The 20,127-nt window shown below is 59.0% G+C and overlaps 1 protein-coding gene across 3 annotated transcripts in view; it reads left to right on the top strand.

The window, feature by feature from the left end:
• The window catches only part of Clip2 (CAP-Gly domain containing linker protein 2), a 56,919-nt gene that overhangs the window by 29,857 nt on the left and 6,935 nt on the right, over window positions 1-20,127 (top strand). For 2 of the 3 annotated variants that reach the window (XM_077105936.1, XM_077105935.1), the window contains exons 5-13: window positions 492-705; window positions 1,162-1,359; window positions 2,226-2,329; window positions 3,732-3,792; window positions 9,636-9,740; window positions 11,397-12,332; window positions 14,728-14,785; window positions 15,142-15,225; window positions 16,118-16,274. In XM_077105936.1, the coding sequence (XP_076962051.1) occupies window positions 492-705; window positions 1,162-1,359; window positions 2,226-2,329; window positions 3,732-3,792; window positions 9,636-9,740; window positions 11,397-12,332; window positions 14,728-14,785; window positions 15,142-15,225; window positions 16,118-16,274 (1,917 nt within the window). The remainder of the gene's footprint in view (window positions 1-491; window positions 706-1,161; window positions 1,360-2,225; window positions 2,330-3,731; window positions 3,793-9,635; window positions 9,741-11,396; window positions 12,333-14,727; window positions 14,786-15,141; window positions 15,226-16,117; window positions 16,275-20,127) is intronic. The other variant, XM_077105937.1, reaches the window with a different exon arrangement.

Raw genomic sequence — 20,127 nt, 5'->3', positions numbered from 1 at the left:
GGCAGAGAGCTCATGGGACTCCTTGATCTGGGGGTGATTAAAGACATCTGTGAGAACAGGGCTGCAGCCATGGCTGGGGGTCCTTTGGGAGCCAAGTTTGGGGACTTTGTACCCCAACATGCCACCAAACCAACTGTGTGATGGTGAGCCAGTCTCTTGACCTCTCTGAGCCTAATGTCCTCGTTCGTGAATGTAGACAACACTGGGGAGATGAGATTAACGTCCCCGTAAAGGGATGGGCACTTGTCCTGTGACTGGTGTCTCCCCACCCCCCAAAAGCACTCCCAGCAGGTGTTCGCAGCTGTAGGGACCCTGGGGCCCTGGTCACCTCCATTCCTCTGAGAATCCTGTCCCTCTGTCTGGAGGGCTCTGCCCGGGTGCGGGTGGCTAGAGACAGGTTCCCGTCTCTGCTGGGCTTAGAAGAGGTGGGAGGTGAGGTGGTGCCCGGCTGTGGGGCTGCAGTGGCAGCGTGGGTCTCCCCTGCTTCCTAGGTACTTCCAGTGCCCACCCAAGTTTGGTCTCTTCGCGCCTATCCACAAGGTCCTCCGCATCGGCTTCCCGTCCACCAGCCCGGCCAAGGCCAAGAAGACCAAGCGCATGGCCATGGGCGTCTCCGCGCTGACCCACAGCCCCAGCAGCTCTTCCATCAGCTCCGTCAGCTCCGTGGCCTCTTCCGTCGGGGGCCGGCCCAGCCGCAGTGGCCTGGTGAGGGGGCCTTGGGGAGGGTGAGACCCAGTGTCCCAGTCTGCCCTCTGCTTGCCCCGGCTCCCAGTGTCCCACAGTCTGGGGTTTTGAACAAACATGGAGGTGCCCGTGTTTCCTGGGAGTGACGGAGCCGTTTCCATTCACTGCTCCTGTGTCCTGCCACAGTGGTCGCCCACGCCCTTCCTGGGGGGACGGAGGGTCGGGGCAGGGTTCAGAGAGGCTGGTGGAGGCCCCTTTGTGGTGGAGAGGAGGCTGTTCCAGGAGTGGGCACAGGACCCTGTTCGGCCCGGCTTGGGCGCAGGGCCCCTCGGGGTCTGGGAGGAACCGGCCCAGAGTTCCCTGAACCACATCGTCCGGTGTGCCTTGGGGTGTCCAGGCGCTGGCCAGGAGAGAGCAGGCCCCAGGGTCCAGGCACCTTGGTGCCGCGGTCCCTGAGTCCCACCTGCACCCCCACAGCTCACGGAGACCTCCTCACGCTACGCCCGCAAGATCTCCGGCACCACGGCGCTGCAGGAGGCGCTGAAGGAAAAGCAGCAGCACATCGAGCAGCTGCTGGCCGAGCGGGACCTGGAGCGGGCCGAGGTGGCCAAGGCTACCAGCCACATCTGCGAGGTGGAGAAGGAGATCGCCCTGCTCAAGGCACAGCACGAGCAGGTGGGCGCCAAGCCACCGGGCCCCCAGGGCCACCAGGACCCTTCCTGCCAGTCCCCAGTGCCACTCACACACAGAGAAATACCCAGCGTGCACCAGCAGCGTGCTCGCCCCACTTTCCAGACCCGCAGCCGCCCAGTGGCCTCTCCGGGCCCTCCTGGGAGCCTGGCCACGGAGCCGCCCCCCACCCCCAGTCCGTCCTGCGGGAGCGTGAGCTTTTCTAGGTCACGAAAAATCCTTCACTAAGTTAGTGGCTGTGTGGCCATCATCGTGACCTGTGTCCTTGTGAAATGGCCGTCCCCTGCTGTCATTTACACTTTCTAGTCTTTCTCTTCTATATAATACCACCGGGACGTCTTGGGGACACAGCCGTCCGTCCGCGTGTCATGCTCTTGAGCACATCTGGGGTTGGGTTTCAGGGCAGGGCCCTTGCCCCAAGCTTGGGGCTGCTGTTGTCTCATCCCTTGATGTCGCTGAGTGACAGCCCCCACGCCCTGTACCCAGGGGACCCAGATCAGGAAAGCCAGGTTCACTGAGGCTAAGGATGTGGCGCCTGCCCAGCGCGGGCAGCCCCCTTCAGTTAAAAAGCCTGTGGGGGCCTCCGCCTGGTGGCCAAGAAGTGGGAGGAACTGGGCCGCGGTCTTGGGCCAACCTCATGCGGCTGGCAGTCCCCTGGGCGGGGCCTCCTCTGCCATTCCTGCTGGGTCTCTGGGCCTCAGCCTGCCCAGCTGCGCCTGCCCAGGGAGCAGGGGCTGCGGGGCATCCAGGCCTGCCCCTTGCCCTCCTTGCCCCTGCCTCTGCCCCTGCTGGACCCCACGCCTGCCCCCGGAGACTGGCCCTGACCCTTCCGTGGCCCTTGCTTGGGCCAGTATGTTGCAGAGGCAGAGGAGAAGCTGCAGCGGGCACGGCTGCTGGTGGAGAGCGTGCGGAAGGAGAAGGTGGACCTATCCAACCAGCTGGAAGAGGAGCGGAGGTATGCGGTGCCCGGCCGTCCCGCTGGGCCAGGAGGTTGGGAGGAGCATGGGCTCTGGGGTCCAGGCCCCAGCTCCAGTCCTGCTCTGCCGCCCCAGCAGTGTCACCTGGACTAGAGCCCGATCCCTGGGCCTTGGACACCTGCCTGTTGAGTGAGGACACAGGGTGATGGGAGCAGAGTCCGGGCACAGACGGATGCTGTGTCTGCGCGCTGTAGACCGCACGTTCCCACCGGCCAGCGGCTCATCACAGGAGACCAGCCTGGCCCTCCTGGGAGCCGAGACTGGGGTCAGGGCCCCACATTGCTGCCACTGAGTCCCTGGGCCAGGTCCCCTGCACAGAGCTTCCAGCTCCTATCCTGGGGCTTGTTCCCCACTTCACATGCCAGGAAGCTGAGGCCCAGAGACGGCAGCAGAAGGACACTTGGGATGCCTTGCACAGTGCCAGCCAAGCACCGTCCCCTCATAGGATGAGCCTGGGGGCTGCCATATTGCAGGCGGAAAACAGACCCGGTGCGCACCTAGGGGGTGCTGCTGTTTCCTGCCCCGCCACAGGGGCCATGGGGGCATCCCGTCTCTTTCTGAGGCAGCTACAGGGATGGGGCACACGTCCCCTCCTCCCAGGAAAGCTCCTGGCCAGGGGGTCACGGTACCAACAAACCCTGCAAAGTCAGATGTTTGCACCTCCCACCAGCCCAGCCCGAGGAGGGAGGCGGAGTGATGTGGGCAGGTTTGCCTGGTCCTGGAGCCTCTCCCCTCCCACCCTCCAGCCCCCCCGCCGTGCCCCCGGCCCAAGCCCCCACTTGCATCTGTGTTTGGGGCCTTCAGCCAAGGCCTGGGCTCCGCAGGCTGCTGTTTCTGTCTGACTCCCAGAAACGAGGGTTTATTACTATCTGCTGAGACGGTCATCAGAGGCCATGGTCATCGAAGCCCACACATCTGGCTCCCATGGCAATGGTCCTGAAGCTGATCATCAAAAGCAGTTCTGTAAGGCATTGCAGAAATTGTGTCCAGTAGGGGGCCAGCATTGGCCTGTGCTTGCTGGGTGACCTTGGGCAGGCAACTTGCCCTCTCTGACCCTCTGTCCTTCCTCCCAGCTAACAGATTGGTCCACTTGGCAGCATCTGCTCCCTGCGGAACCCTCACTAACATGGTGGTGACTCCATTACTAGTCCACCATCCTCTGTCCCCTCAGCCGCCCCAGGAGAAAGGAAGGTTCTGCTCAGAGTGCAGGGTGGGCTGGGAGATCTGGAGGCCTCCAGAGAGCTCTGCTCCTGGGGACGGTCCCTCTGCGTGGTCTGGGCCTGGACTCCAGCTGCCGGCAGCCTCACCTTTCTCGCCGCCATTGACCTGATGCAGTCCTCCTCCGGGCCAGGCGGTCAGTCCCCTCTCTCCCCCCTGCAGGAAGGTGGAGGACCTGCAGTTCCGGGTGGAGGAGGAGTCCATCACCAAGGGGGACTTGGAGGTAAGGCTAGGGCCCTCCCTGAGCTGACCCAGCATCCCGCTGGGGGGCTTGCCGGCTTGCGCTGGCAGCACTGTGGGCCTCCTTGGGAGGAGGCTGGGGGGTCGCAACGGGAACAGGGAGGAGGGGTCACACCTGGAAGAGCGGGGAGAGGCCACCAGGAGACATGGGTGTAGAGCGGGGGTGGGAATGGCTCTGTCAGAACCCCACAGGAGCCTGTGTTGGTGGCTGGGGTGGGGGACAGGATGGACCAGGGCAGTGAGGACACCACCTGGGCCTGAGAATGAAGTAGTGGACTTCCCGTCCCTTCCCGTTGGGCAATAGCCCCAGAGTTGTCCCTTGGGCCGTCGGTTCACCTGGGACTCCAGGTGTCGTGTGGCTGGAAGCTCACGGGGTCACCAAAGGCGTAGAGAACTGAGGCTCAGAAAGGCAGAGGGACGTGCCGAGTTGAGCCAGCAGGACTCGGCCCCGTTCCTCACTGTCCTGGGCGCTGGGCCTCCAGCTGTCACCCTCACTCCTGGCTCTAGGCGCCCTTCCCTCTGCAGTCACACCCACCCGTTGGATCCAGGGGGGGCTACTCAGGTCAGTTGACCAACGAACGTGGCCCTGGAGCCTCCCCAGACCACTCAGAGACCACAGGGCTCCTGGGGCCGCAGTTGAAGGGGCCGGAGCACCTTCTGCCTCCTGGGATGTGACAAGGGACAGAGCTCCCAGAGCTGGCAGATGGAATGGGGACAGCGAGGTCACTCCCTTCCCCTCTCTGGTTCTGGCTGTTCCCTCTCCTGGGCCTGTTTCCTGCTCTGTAAAGGAAGGAGGCTGAGTCCCTCAGGGTCCCTGAGTCCCTAGCCTGTGTCCTAGAGGGCAGGCTGGGCCATCCCTGGCAGGCCTGGGACCCCAGAAGCTGCCTTCCCCCACGTGATGGTGCCATCCAGGGGCCACACTCTGGGAACCCTAGCAGACTGCTTCAGCAGTGAGCTTTGAGCTCAAATCAGAAATCACAGTTTCTGACCTTGAGAGCCACACAAAGACCCCTGACTTCCAGTTCCCCACCAGCAAAACTGCACTGGGCATCCTGTCCCCGGGCCATCCCAGCTGGTCAATGGGAGGGGGACGTGCACCCTGCGTAGAGTCTCTGCCAGTGGCCTCTGTCAGCAGGTCTGCATGGCTTGAGGTGGCATCAGGCCGTTTTGACGCCTGTGTCCCTCAGAGCCAAACATTTAACCAGTTTTTCTCATGGGCAGCTGTCCCCCTACAGGGGCTGGTCTGGGTTGTGGGAAAGCAGCTGGGGGTCGCTAGAACAGAGCTCCCGTGCCCCAGCCAGTCCCCAGTCCTGCAAGGACAGGCGGGGCAGAGACCTGGAGCAGATCTGCCAGGAGCCGAGCCCCCCAGCAGAGCCTCTCTCTTCTCCTGAGTCGAGCCTGTCTGCCTTCCTGGCTCACTGTCCCCCCTCCACCCACCTGCTCCAGCCTGCGGGTGCCACCCATCACCCCCCAGTTACCCTCACAGGAGAATCTGATTGACCCCAGGCCAGCCAGTGGGCGGGCAGGCTTTGATCAGGGGCCCACCCCAGTTGCAGTGCGGCCTGGCTGGGAGAGGCCAGGCGGGCGCAGGACAGACAGTGATGGCCAGTTCCTGGGGAAGGGCTGTCGCATCCCATGGTGACCTGTTTGTATGTATAAATTGAATCGTGACCATATTCGTGGCAACCAGGAGGCAAATTGACCCCGAGTCTCCTCATCCCCACCCATCTTAAGAGTCAAAATTAAAAACCAGGCGTCAGCTGGGCCCCCTCCGGCTGTGTCACCCCACCTCTCTGTTAGTGCTCACAGTGAGGGAGTTGCCCCTGAGTGTGGTTCCCCTTCTGTCCCCTCCCCCAGTGACAGCCCATGTCCCCATTCCCACTTCCTGGCCTTCTTGCTGGCCTTCCACCCCCTGACCTCCGAGTGCAGACTTGGGCCTTTGGCCTCTGGTCCAGGCGGGGCCTCAGCGTCCCTGTGGGGCCCTCCTGGCATGCCCTCGTGACATTGCCACCAGGATTCCCTGGGCTGCAAATCTCCGCAGTCGAGCGACTGAAAGCGGCATCCGCTCAAGCCTCCCAGTTCTGGAGGCCAGAAGCCTAACCTGGCGGTGCTGGGCACGGCTGGTCCCCTTTGGAAGGCGGCTGCAGAAGGCCTGGGCACACCCTCCTGGCGTCTGCCAGCTGCCCGTGCCTGGCCAGCCCCCACCTGTCCTGCTGGCAGCTCTCCCAGGACACCAGTCATGGGGTTGAGGCTCGGGGTCCACCCCAGTCCGGGCTGATCTCAGTCATGACAAGAACGGAGACCCTGCTCCGAACAAGGCCCCGTCTAAGATTCTGGGCAGGGGGACCTGTCCCCACAGGCTCTGGCTTCCTGTCCCTGCCTTGCCCGAGCACCCCCAGCCGTTCCCATCTTCTTGCTCCCTCATCGCTCCAAAACAAGTGCCTTGACCTTGGTGCCCAGGTCGCCTCTGTCCCTACAGCTGCCCCCCTGGGAGACGGCACCAGCCCACACCCACCCCGGTCCTTACCCTTGCTCCCCCACCATAGCCTTTTTAAAAATATCTTGTAAAATTTTTAATAGTGGAAAATTTTAAAGCTGTTCAGCAGCAGAGAGGACAATGTCACGAGCTCCCAGGTCCCATCACTGGCTCCTCCAGATGCCAACTCGTGGCTGATCCTACTTCAGCCCCCACCCCACCCCATCACATCCCACTTGCCCTATGACCAAAGCTTCCCTGTGGCCCCCAGGTCCTGCCCCTTCCCTGCTCACACCTGCAGGTAACGCCAGGCTCTGGAGTAGCCGGGAGAAGACCCTCAGATGCAGCCCCTCCTGGTCTCAGGCCTGGTGGCTCCTGTGTGCCCTAACGTGTCTCTGCCTGTGCTGGATCCTCTGAAGCCCCTGACCCGCACCCTGCCTTAGGAGACTCCTCTCCCAGGCCCACCCCACTCCTCTTCCCTCTGCCCACTGCCCAGGTCTCTCCCAGAATGACCTTCTCTCTGCATTCATCATTGGCATCCTTCCCCAGGATCTCTGCCCCTCGAGGGTGGCACCTTGTCCAGCTTATTCACCTCTGTGTCTCTGAGGCCAGGACGTGGTGAGGAGCACGTTTGTCCTCGGGTGGGCTTCCTGTGTCACAAGCTGAGAACAAGTTTGGGGTCCATGCCTTGCCCTGGATGTCACAGCTTTAGGCCTGACAGCACTGGGGGTCTGCTGTGAGTCACCCCGGCTGTGGTGCCCTCTGGTAGCACCTGGTGCTTCTGAGTGGCCTGTCATTCACAGGGGACCAAGGGAAGCCCTGGGCCTCTGTCCTTCAGGGGCCCTTCCCAGCTCACTCATGAAGCAAACCCTGGACTCCCAGAGAGCTGTCCCCAGGTGGTGGGGTGGACGCCGCTCGAGGGAACGAGGAAGGGCTGTTGGCAGAGCTCTGCCAGGACTTGAGCTGGGGCAGGGCAGCGGGCAGCCTGCCCTTCCCCCTGCAGGAGCCCCTGGCTGCTGTGCACGGGTGCAGGAGCTGAGGACTCCAGCGAGTGCCTGCACTGGTCAGAGTTTCACTGCTGACTGACCAGCGCCAATAGACAGGGGAAAGGTTTATTTGGGGGCTCATGATTTTTGAGGACCCAGCCCATAGTCGGCTCCATTCCTGGGGCTCAGGGTGAGGCAGGACGTCTTGGCAGAGGGTGTGGGGAGCAAAGCAGCTCACATGGTGACCAGGAAGCAGAGAGAAAAAATATCTACCCCAAAGGCTCGTCCCCAGTGCCCACCTCCCCTGGCCACACCCCCCTGGCCTCCAGGTACCCCCCAGCTACTCCCCACCTGGGGACTAATTCAGAGCCAGTCACTTCACCTCCAAACCTTGCCTTGTCCCACACGTGAGCTTCAGGGGGACACCACACATCTAAACCGTTGCAGTGCCTGCTTGGGATGTGGTGGTCTTGGCTCTGGACCCCGCCCTGCTGAAGCTGCTGGTGGCTTCGAGCCCTGGCCCTCCCTGGAGCAGCCCCTCCTCTCCCAAACTGACGCTGGTGGATGAGGCTCTTGTTATTCCTTGAGGGAAATTCAGAAAACAAGATGATGAGCCAGGGGGTCTGAACGTCTCCATCGCTGTTTATGCGTTGCAAGGGGAGTGCAGTCACTCCTGGGTGTCCAGGGAGTGCCTGGCTCCAGGACCCCAGAAACATTAAGAGTGTCAGATGTTCAGCCCTTGTGCGAATGGCGCAGTATTTGCATAGACCCTGCATCCCCTGCCAGGTCCTTGCAGTCACCTCTAGGTAACCATCAGGGGCACTCAGATGCTGGGTAAACAGTTGTCTTCCTGGGGAATGATGACATGGAACAAAGTCTGTATGGGCTCAGTACAGACTGAGGGTGTTTTGTTTTGGGTACCAGGCAGTGGAGCCAGGGCCCCTGGCCACGGAGCCACGTCCCTAGCCTTTTGTGGGTTTTATTTTTTATTTTGAGACAGGGTCTTGCTAAGTTTTGAGGCTGGCCTTGAATTTCCAACCCTCCCGCCTCAGCCTCCCAAGTGCTGGGATTACAGGTGTGTGGCCACCGTGCCCAGCCCGGGTTCGGTTTTTAAGAAATATTCTCACCAGGCTGGTGGAGTGTGCTTGGGATCCCAGAAGCTCAGGAGGATCACAAGTTTGAGGTCAGGCTCACAACTTAGCAAGGCCCTTTCTCAAAACAAAAATATATCAATAAAAAAGGGGATGCAGCTCAGTGGTGAGGCACCCTTAGATTCCCCAGGACCAAAACAAGGGAGAAGGAAATTATTTTCAACTAGGGGCTAGTGGGATCTGCGGACGCTGCCCCACCAGCATGGAGGGCTGTTTCTGGGCGGAGGGTCTCCGCACCTTCAGCGGAGGACCAGCCTCAGCTGTTGGCGCATGCGTGCTGTTTCGTGGAGGCGCCTGCGACTTGGCGCTACTTTTGTCTCCTGGAAGATGAGCCTGGTTTTCAAACTGGTTCCCCAGGGTACCCAGGGCGAGAGCCCTCCGTTCCCTGCCTCCCCACCAGGGTCCGCCACGGGCAATCAAATGCCATCGTGGCGCCCTGAGAATGCCAGGCTTTGTTAGCGGATAAAGCGGGTGTTGTGTAGTGGGGACAGAAGTGCTCTTGTGCTTCCTGGAGACCAGGCGTCCTCCATGCCCCCCCCCGGGGGGTGGGGCGGGCAGCGACCAGGCAGGCGCCCAGCGCCACCCAGAGCTCAGGCTGGAGAACCAGGGTGGCGCATGTGAGTTTATCTTTGCAGTCTGCCCAATCAGCTGCTCTCTGTCAGCACCGGCCTGGGGACCTGTCACTCCTGGGTCCACATATTTCCTCCTCCTCCTAAAGGCCTCCTGTGTGCCCAACCCTGTTCCCAAAATGAGTCCCAGCCCACAGGCTCCCTGAGGGGCAGCAGGGAGAGGAGGGGCCCTCCCCGGAGCAGACACTGGAGTCCTGAAAATCCCAGGGCGGCCCCAGGGGTGACAGGCAGGAGGATCCAAAGTTCGAGGCCAGCCTCAGCAATTTAGCGAGGCCCTTAGCAATTTAGGGAGAGGCTGTCTCTAAAATATAAAAAGGGCAGGGGACGTGGCTCAGTGGTTAAGCACCTCTGGGTTCAATCAAGGGTAACTCTCCCACCCAAAAACCACCCAGCCAGGCCCTCTGCTGGGGGGGCTCCGCACCGCTCCGCAGGCCTCTATCCCTGAGCAATTCTGGCTCCACGACCTGCTCTGTCTTGTTCACGGAAGATGACGCCTCCTCTCTCTCTCTCTCCCCCTCTCTCTCTCCGGCTTCCTCTTCCCCGCCCCCCCCCGCGCCCGCCTCCCCCGTCCCCGGGTGGAGCAGACCCAGACGCAGCTGGAGCACGCGCGCATTGGGGAGCTGGAGCAGAGCCTGCTACTGGAGAAGGCGCAGGCAGAGCGGCTGCTCCGAGAGTTAGCGGACAACCGGGTAACGCCGCCGCGGCCACCGCTCGCCCGCCAGCCCCGCCTGGAGGCCCCTGGCTTCTCTGTGCCCCTTGCTGTCCTTGCTGCTGTCCCACTGCCTTCTCCTTTGGGCTCCCTTTTTCCGAGGGAAGGAGGATTTAGAATGTGCTCAGGCTCCACGGCCATGTCTGCTCACTGGATGGGACATCTCCTGGCTCAGGACCCAGGCCACTGGGATGGCCCTGTGAGCCACCCTGTGCCTCGCCCGGGGCATGGGCACGTTGGGAGATGGGCCTCCTGGATGTGGTCAGGCCCGGCAGCCACAGGCCCTGGTGTTGCTAGCCTTGGTGGCAGGAAAGCCTGGCCCGACCGAGCTGGGCTGAGAAGTGACAGGGCTTTGGGGAAGTGGGTCCCTAGGGGGTTCAAAGGGAGCCCCAGGAAAGTGCTACTGGAAGGCGAGTTCCCTGAATCACCAGGGCATGGTTCCATGTCACACTCCAGGCCTGGCTGGCCCATGCACGGCTACTATGCATACACTGAGGCCGACCCAGCCGACAGCGGTGACAGGAAGACACCTTCTGCACAGCATGGGGTTGGCACAGCACAGCCCTGGATGGGTGCTCGTGTGTGATGTTGGAGAGTCCCAGGCATCTGGTGGCACTTGATGGCCGTGGCCCTGTGGCCACGTGTGCTCATCCGTATGCAGGGAGGCTGTGTGCAGAAACCCACCTGCAATGGTGGGTGGGTTGGAGCTTCCACTGGAGGCACCTGATCTTGTCATCAGCTAACACAATGAAAACAGGTTTATTGAACCAAAAGACCTTCACGAACAAAAGCTTTGAAGTTTGTAAAAGATTTGAATCTTTAGAATAGGTTGCATGATGGTGCACACCTGATATCCCAGCCATTCCTGAGTGGCTGAGGCAGAAGGATCACAAGTTGGAGGCTAGCCTCTGCAACTTAGTGAGGCCCTGTCTAAAAGAATAAAGAGGCTGCGGTGTAGCTCAGTGGTAGAACTCCCCTGTGCAATCCCCAGCCCCCCAGATCTGAGGCAAACAGGTAGGGTTTTGGAGGGTGAAGCTCTGATAGGTCTGGAATCCTCAGTTCTGTTCTGCTGAAGATTTGAAAGTCAGCCGCCCTTGACCACTATCTTCAGCCAGGCCCTCTGTGAGTTGGCCCATTCTGGCCTAGGCTGATCTCTCTCCAGTGAGACAATGCAAAACTCATTCTGGCCTCTGGCCTCTACCCTTTAAAAATAACATTAGTAACCTATGCAGTGGTGCACGCCTGTAATCCTGGCAACTCAGGAGGCTGAGGCAGGAGGATCACAAGTTCCAGGCCAGCTTCAGCAACTTGCCATAAGCAACTTGGGGAGACCCTGTCTCAAAATTTAGGGGAAAAAAAAGGACTAGGGATGTGACTCAGTGGAAAAGTACCCCCGGATTCAGTCTACAGTCCCACCAAAAAATTTAAAAGTGGTGACCTTAGATCAACAAAGCTGTCACCTTAAAGAAGTAGTTCCTCTTACCCACCAGTTTGTCCCAAGCCGGTTGGGCATCAGGGGCACCCTCATCATGCGGCTGACCTCATGGTTGGGGTACAGCCAGCACCAGGTGGGAATGGGCCGCTTCCCTTCTCCTGCTGTCCCAGCCCTCTGACCCATCTCCCTCTCTCCCGGTAGCTGACCACGGTGGCGGAGAAGTCCCGGGTGCTGCAGCTGGAGGAGGAGCTAACTCTCCGATGCGGCGAGATCCAGGAGCTCCAGCAGTGCCTCCTGCACTCAGGGCCCCCACCCCCTGACCACCCCGAGGCTGCCGAGACTCTGCGCCTGCGGGAGCGGCTGCTGTCGGCCAGCAAGGAGCGCCAGCGGGAGAGTGGCCTGCTGCGCGACAAGTACGAGAAGGCCCTGAAGGCCTATCAGGCCGAGGTGGAGAAGCTCCGAGCTGCCAATGAACGGTACGCACAGGAGGTGGCCGACCTCAAGGACAAGGTCCAGCAGGCCACTAGCGAGAACATGGGGCTCATGGACAACTGGAAATCCAAGCTGGACTCGCTGGCCTCCGACCACCAGAAGTCCCTGGAGGACCTCAAGGCCACGCTCAACTCGGGCCCTGGGGCACAGCAGAAGGAGCTCGGGGAGCTGAAGGCGGTGATGGAGGGGATCAAGATGGAGCACCAGCTGGAGCTGGGCAACCTGCGGGCCAAGCACGACCTGGAGACGGCCATGCACGTGAAGGAGAAGGAGGGCCTGCGCCAGCGGCTGCAGGAAGCCCAGGAGGAGCTGGCCGGGCTGCAGCAGCACTGGCGGGCGCAGTTGGAGGCACAGGCCGGCCAGCACCGGCTGGAGCTGCAGGAGGCGCAGGACCAGTGCCGCGATGCCCAGCTGCGTGTGCAGGAGCTGGAGAGGCTGGACGCCGAGTACCGCGGGCAGGCGCAGGCCATCGAGTTCCTCAAGGAGCAGATCTCCCTGGCCGAGAAGAAGATGCTGGACCAAGAGCTGCTGCAGCGGGCAGAGGCACAGAGCAAGCAGGAGGCCGAGCGGCTGCGGGAGAAACTGCTGGTGGCTGAGAACCGGCTGCAGGCCGTGGAGTCCCTGTGCGCGGCCCAGCACACCCACGTAGGCGCGGCTGGGCCTGGGCGGGTCCATAGAGGGCACGCTCCTGCCCGGGCGTGTGCCTGAGAGGATCGCGGGCACCTGGCTCAGAGGAGGGGATGGGATGCCAGTGGCCAGGCTGAGCCCACGGGGCCCCCTCAGAGCAGGCTGGAGAGAGGCTTGGGGGCCACTGGCTCCTCTGGCTTCTCCTCGAGGTGCCCCTCCGCCCACAGCACAGTGCCCAGGGCAGGTGCGCCCTCCGGGGGCCCCCAGCCCAGCAAGCACCCACAGAGTGCAGGGGGTTGCCCTGAAGAGGCTCAGCCACAGTGACCAGCCACTGTTCCAGTGCAGGGGCCCTGAGGTGGGGTCTGAGACTGGAGAGTGGTGGCCTTAGACCACTGCACCAATATTCAATTTTAGAAATCCCCTAAATGTCTGGCCCTTCCCCTGCCACTGAGCCTGGCACAGTACCTAGGGACCATGGGGTCTCTGTCCACCCCAGCAGGGCTGCAAGAGCCTCTGAGTGGCTCTGGGCACCTCCGTGCTGGGCCCTGCCTTGTCCCATTTCACCCTAACTCCCCAGAGGTCAGCATTGCTCCCATCACGGTGAGCAGTGGCTCGAGAGCGCGTCCCTACCCAGGTGCCCTGCCCGGCCATGGTGGAGATGCCGGACCCCGTGGGCAGTAGAGCTGATGGGGGTGCCGGCTCCCCGTCCCTGGGGGAGCTCGAGCTTTCTGAGAATTGAGCATTTGGGATCGGTTTTCTGCAGCCCAAGTGCGGATTCCTTCTCCTGTCAGAGGAGACCTTCCTGCTGGTGCCTTGCCGTTCCCTGCAGGGCCTCCCTGCCCCTTTCTCCCAGGAGGACCATTTCGAGCAGTTGCTCTCCCAGGACCCTGGGGGGAAGAGGAGGCAGCAGCTCTGGTTAGCTGATGGGTGCATGGGCCAGATGGGCCACTTGGGGCAGGTGGACAGAGCCCACGACCCCGACCTGGATTCCCTTGCAGGGAGGTTTGGGCTGTTGTGGTCCCTCAGAGCTGGAGGACAGAGGCTGAGGATGCCCTGCCTCTTGCCCCAAACCCCTCAGTCACAGTGGCTCCTGGCTGCGGAGAGGGTGGCAGCCTCAGGACAGATCCTCCCATGTGGCGCCCCAAGATTCAGAAGTTTAGGTCTTAGCCGGGCACGGTGGTGCACATCTGTGATCCCAGCAGCCCTGAAGGCTGAGGCCGGGGGATCTAGAGTTCAAAGCCAGCCTCAGCAATTTAGTGAGGCTCTAAGCAACTCAGTGAGACCCTGTCTCTAAATAAAATACAAAACAGTGCTAGGGATGTGGCTCAGGGGTTAAGTTCCCCTGGGTTCAATCCCCAGTACCAAAAACAAAAGAATTTTAGGTCCAGAGACAACTGGATTTTTTCTTTCTTTTTGGTCTCACATTGTAAGTGTGGACAGGAATTTAAAAAAAAATATATCCTTTTAGTGTGTGCCTTGTCTTGACTGAAATGTTTTTGCATTAAACTCAAGGGAGCTGGCTGGGCTCTGTGACACACACCTGTAATTCAGTGGCTCAGGAAGCTGAGACAGGAGAATTGTGAATTCAAAGCCAGCCTCAGCAAAAGGGAGGCGTTACGCAACTCAGTGAGACCCTGTCTCTAAAATAAAAATACAAAATAGGGCTGGGGATGTGGCTCAGTGGTTGAGTGCCCCTGAGTTCAGTCCCCAGTACTCAAAACAAACAAAGATCAAGGGGTCTTAGTCAATCACAACTCATGGAGACTAGAATGGGGCTTAGGATGTATGAAGAGAAGAATGAGAGGCAGGGTGAAGGAGGTGACTGCCTGCCCCGCCCTGTGATGACTCATCTGCAGCCTTAGACTCTGGCCTTCTGGCCTGGGACATCCAGTGGGAGCAGGTGATAGGCAGCCTGTGGGTGTCTTCTGACCTATGGCAGTATTTGTCAAGTTGATGGGTTTTTTTCTTTAATCAGTTTTTTCTTCTTTGGCTTCTGAGTTTATTACTAAACAGAAGCATTAGAGAGGAAGGAATGTACATGCACTGTCATCCCTCCAAGAGCTGGCCCCGGGCATGTGGCACATGGTGCCCAGGGCTCTCAGGGCTTGTTTTACGGGTGGGAGACCAAGCCCAGCCACACTGACTCTGGCAGAGGTGCTGCCAGCAGGTGCCCAGGACAGATCTCTAGGTGTCCCAGAGATACGTCTGTCCAGTGTAGATGTTCCCAACAGAGGACAGGGTCCTCAGTGTTCCTGCAGAGGCGTCTCCAGGGAGGTGGGACCCAAGAGTCTGCTGCCCAGGCCCTGCTCAGGCGCTCGTCCCTCCCTTGGGCCGCCTGTCGAGGGGCGAGGCCTGCAGACATCCAGCAGCCGAGGTGACGGCCAGGTCACCCCTTACAGGCCTCTCCTTTCAGATGATCGAGTCCAATGACCTTTCAGAGGAGAAAATCCGGATGAAGGAGACCGTGGAAGGTGAGTGGTGGCTGGGCCGGTGGGACTGGGCCTCTCGGCTCTGCTCGCCTTTATTTTGCCCAGCAGTTGTGGAATCGGGAAGAGTCACACTATTTCCGAGTACCTTCCTGGTGGCTTCCAAGCTGGCCAGTGTGGCATCCTCATGACCGCTGACCGGCCGCTGTTTTGGGTTTCCTGAGGAGAGTCCAGTTGCCCAGGACCACAGTGTGGGACCCTCTTCCTCGGGGTGGGCTTCTTAGAGAAAGGGCCGCTCTCAGGGAGGATTTGGACCCTTGCTTTTGAATCCCTGTGGGAGGACTGCCCACTGGCCCACACTGTTGGCCCTGGAGCTTTGATGGCGTCTTGTCTCTCCCTAGGCCTGCAGGACAAGCTGAACAAGAGGGACAAAGAAGTGGCAGCCTTGACGTCCCAGACCGAGGTGCTCAGGGCCCAAGTAAGTGGTAAGTCTCCACCCCCCCACCCCCCGCAGGGCAGACGCGGGCCTCCCTGGGGCTGTGTGGGCTGTAGGCTCTGGAGCATGCCGTGGGTGGTGGCTGGCTGGTGTCCCCACACTCTGGGCTGAGAAGGTAGCAGTGGGGCCAATTCCCCCTCCCTGGACAGGCCCCTGGGCAACAGAGAGTGGGCAAGAAGTGGAATCCGGGACCCACAGATGGCTTCTGTCCCCAGAGCCAGCCCTCTGTCCCGAGTCCTGCCCGAGTTCTCTCTGGTCTTGAGGCCTCTGGCTTCTCACAGTCATCTGGATTCAGTGTCACCCTCGCTAGAAATTTCAGGAGTAGTCCCAGTTGGGGGAAAGGACGTAGGCTGTGGCCAAGAGCCAGGCGCACGGGGCACCTGGGGAGAGGCGGGGGTCTGGATGGGTGATTTGCGTGACAAGCTGGCCCTGCTTCTCGTCCACCAGAACGCCAGTGGTGGTGGTGGCCCTGAGACGGTGCCCCTCCTGGGAAATGGTTCCCACCCCCTCTTCTCTCCAGTCCCCGTCACGCTCACGTGGCCTAATGGGTCCCGGCAAAGGTCAGTGGACCTCAGACTCCTGCAGGCCAGGGCCAAGGCAGCCTTTCCTTGTCCCAGCAGTGGCCATAGCCACGTCCTCTTGGGAGGGTGGCCCGCTGCCCCAGGCCCGGGCTGCTGTGCTTTGGGGTTCGGTCTGCTTGGTGTCGCTCCTCCTGGGCCCCTTGCCACCTGCTTCTCTAGGGCCACAGAGACCCCTGAGCTTTTGAATCTCCTTGGTGGAGCGTGTCCCTGGGAAGGCCAGCTCCATGCCCAGCCGGGGCCCTGGGGGCATTCCCAGGCCATCCCAACCCTCTGCCTCCTTTCCCTGCCGGCCGCCCCCAGCGCTGGAGAGCAAGTGTAAGTCGGGGGAGAAGAAGATGGATGCCGTCCTGAAGGAGAAGCGGCGTCTGGAGGCCGAGCTGGAGGCCCTGTCCCGGAAGACCCATGACGCCTCAGGCCAGCTGGTCCTCATCAGCCAGGAGCTGCTGCGCAAGGAGCGGTGAGTCTGCCGCCTTCCTGCTGGTGACCGTCCTCTGGCCTGTCCCTCGCTCCACCCTGCGTTCACCAGTCTTCTCTGGAGGCAAGGAGGGATGGCCCCGGGCGGGAGGCTGGTCACCAGAGCTGCCGGCACCCACGAAGCCTCAGAACCCTTCTCAACGCAGATCTCCACGCTTAGCTCAGGAATGATGAGCTCCCCCACTTTTTGTTCTCAGGGACCCTTTTAAACTCTTAAAAATCACCAATTTGGCACCAGGCGTGGGGCATGCCTGTGTTCCCAGCAGCTCAGGAAGCTGAGGCAGGAGGATCTCAAGTTCAAAGCCAGCCTCAGCAACTTAGCAAGACCCGGTCTCTCAATAAACTATAAAAAGGGCTGGAGATGTGGTTCAGCCCCTGGGTTGAATCCTTAGTACAAAAAAAAAAAAAAAATCAAGTTTCCCCCAAGAAGCTTTTTTTTTTTTTTTTTAATATTTATTCTTAACTTTTAGGCGGACACAGTATCTTTATTTTACATTTATGTGGTGCTGAGGATCAAACCCAGTGCCTCGTGCATGCTAGGCGAGCACTCTACCACTGAGCCACAACCCCAGCCCCAAGAAGCTTTTGTTTATTTACCTATTTACCATATTAGAAACTAAAACTGAGAAATTCAATTTTTTTTCTTTTCTTTTTTTTTTTGTTTTATTTTGTTTGAACCAGGGATTGAACCAAGTGGCACTTAACCACTGAGCCCCAGCCCTTTTTAGTTCTTATTTTGAGGCAGGGTCTTGTTAAGCTGCTGAGGCTGGCCTTGAACTTGCAATCCTCCTACTTCAGCCTCCCTCCTGAGCCACTGGGATGTGTACCACCACACAGGCTAATGGTTATTATTATTATTATTATTATTGGTACCAGGGATTGAGCTCAGGGACACTCAACCATGGAGCCACATCCCCAGCCCTATTTGGTATTCGATTTAGAGACAGGGTCTCACTGAGTTGCTTAATGCCTCCCTTTTGCTGAGGCTGGCTTTGAACTCAGGATCCTCCTCAGCCTTCCAAGCCACTAGGGTTAGAGGCATGTGCCATCTCTCAGGCTAAAGATATTTCTTAATCCATTGCATGATAAACCAATGGCATGTAATATGAAAATGCTTCTGGTAAAAAAATAAATATTTCCAAAACACACACACACACACAAACACAAAATGTTCACTGAGCAGGTTGGGGTCTTCTCATGATTTTGCAAGTGTCTTGGAGGAAGACAGCCAGATTCTAATATCTTCTACATTTGTTCTTTGCAGTTGGTCGTTTCTGCTAAAGTAGATTAATGAAAATCTGCCCTGACATATGTAGTTGGAGTATTAATAATATTTTTTCCAGACGATCACCAGCTTGCCCTGTAGCTCTGGGAAAACCCATGATATGCTCAGTGACAATGAAAATAGTTCTGTTTTTATTATGAAAATAGTTTTGGCCTTGGAGATCCCCTTGGGGTTCCCCAGACTATACTTTGAAAATCACTGGGCTTGATTTTTTTTTAATGAATAACTAGATTAGCACCTAAGAAACCAGAAGATGTCCTATAAAATCCGATTGCCCCAGATTCCCTTTGAAATTGGGAGGCCTGCGGACACTCGGCTGACAGCTCTGTTCCCACCCCACCGCCTTTGTTACTTTCACGGATAGGATTCTGCAACTGTCAGCGTCTGCTTTCTCCAGCCACCAGCATCCTCTGTAGGATGCTGACTCCTCCCACGGGGCTGCTGCGCGGACGGGCGGCGCCTGAGCACAGAAACGCGCGGTGCGACAGCGCCCCCTGCAGGCGGCAGCCCTCTCGGGGCCGCGGTGCGCCGCTCCCCTCCCCTCTGTCCTCCTGGAGATGTCAGGCCGGGTGCCCAGCCCTGGCACCTCTCCGAGGAGTCTTCCTGGACTGCCCTGGCCACGGGGACGCTCCCTGCCCCTGAGTCCCAGTAGAGCTCCCTGGAGTTTTTAACCCGTTGTATCATTGCTCCGTTGGGGGGTTTTGTTTGGGGGATGTTTTTATAATGCCAGGGATGGAGCCCAGGGACTCGCAAAAGCTGACCGGCCTCAGCTCAGTCAGGCCTCACCGCGCACCGAGTACAGCCTTCTGGAAAGCCTCCTTCCTTTGGGTCATTTCATGAAGGCCAGGCAGTCCCCGAGGCTCCAGTCAGACTCCAACGCTTTTCTGAAGCCCCTTTTTCTTTCGGTACCAGAGATTGAACCCAAGGGTGCTTAACCACGGAGCCACACCCCAGCCCTTTTAATTTTATTTTGAGGCAGGGTCTCACTGAGTTGCTCAGGGCCTCACTAGGTTGCTAGGGCTGGCTTTGAACTTGCGATCCTCCTGCCTCAGCCTCCTGAGCTGCTCGAATCACAGGTATGTGCCCAGCCAAGCCTTTCTGGATCGCTAGAGGCCACAGAAGGCTCCTCCACATCCCTGTGGTGCTTCAGATGTGGCAGAGATCAGGCTGCTTTGGTCACTGTGACGCACCATCCAGCAAGCAGCAGATTGGACTGGGAGAGTTTTTCCTTCCTCATATAACAAGAAATCTGGAGGTGGCTGTGACTGGCAATTGGTTTAGGAGCTCAAGATGTCAGTGCTGCCCATGCCTGTAATCCAGCAACTCAGGAGACTGAAGCAGGAGGGTCCAAGTTTAAGGCCAGCTTCAGCAATTTAGGGAGACCCTGTCTCAAAAAAAAAAAAAATGGGGGGGACTGAGGATGACTGGGTACAGTGGCACATGCTGAGACCAGAGGATCATGAGTTCAAAGCCAGCCTCAGCAATGATGAGGCAACTCAGTAAGACACTGTCTCTAAATAAAATACAAAATAGGGCTGAGAGGATGTCGCTCTGTGGTTGAATGCCCCTGAGTTTAATTCCTGGCACCCAAAAAAAGGGGGGGCTGAGGATGCAGCTCAATGGTAGAGCACCCCTGGGTTCAGTCCCTACCCAAAAGAGATCTCAGTGCCAACACATTTATAGTTCACCTCATCTACCTCTCAGAGTGCAGTGTGGCATCTGAAGCACCAGCCATCACATTCAGGGGAAAGGAGGAGGGAAGGGAAAGGGGCAGTGCCTGCTGCTTATGCTTTGTTCTTAACTACACGTGGCTAACCAGTAATGGAGTTCCCCCCTCCCTGGTATATGCAGGCAAGGGAGAAGGCTCAGGAGGGCATCCTGACCTATGGTGGGCACTGCTCATCCATGGCTGCAAGGGAAAGGGCTGGGGAGTTGGCACTGCCTGTGGCAGGCATTGCTGATCCATCACTGCACTCGTCTGCAGAACCCCTGTGTGGCCTGGGAACCCCTCCCCCCAAGTATGCCAAGCAGCTCTTGCTAGTTGACGAAGCATTGACATGGAGTATTAAGCTTATTTGACATCAGGCATTTAAAACACCTTGCCACCTGGGATCTTCTCAGAAATGAATGTTTAACTTTCTGGTTTTTTTTCAAACTTAAATATGTTCCCTTTCTCCCCCTCTCCCTCCCTCTCCCCCTCCTTCTCCCTCTCCCTCTCCCTCTCCCCTCCCCCCTCCCTCTCCCCCTCCCCTGTGCTGGGTTGGAGCCTAGAGCCTCATGCATACTGGACAAGCTGCCCACCCCTGAGCCACACCCCAGTCCTTTCTCTCTCTCTCTCTCTCTCTCTCTCTCTCTCTCTCTCTCTCTCTCTCTCTCACTTGCTTTTTCAAACTAACTTAGGGTGGGGGCTGGGGCTCAGTGGCAAAGCCCTTGCCTCACCTGCGTGGGGCACTGGGTTCCATCCTCAGCACCACATAAATAAGTGAAATACAGGTTATGTGTCCATCCACCACAAAACAATTTCAAAAGTACTTTGAAAACATTGCAGGAA

The sequence above is a fragment of the Callospermophilus lateralis genome, chromosome 19 (assembly GCF_048772815.1).
Source record: "Callospermophilus lateralis isolate mCalLat2 chromosome 19, mCalLat2.hap1, whole genome shotgun sequence".
Classification (NCBI taxonomy): domain Eukaryota; kingdom Metazoa; phylum Chordata; class Mammalia; order Rodentia; family Sciuridae; genus Callospermophilus; species Callospermophilus lateralis.
The sequence above is the reverse complement of the archived record's forward strand: the minus strand, read 5'-3'. Positions and strand labels throughout refer to the sequence as shown.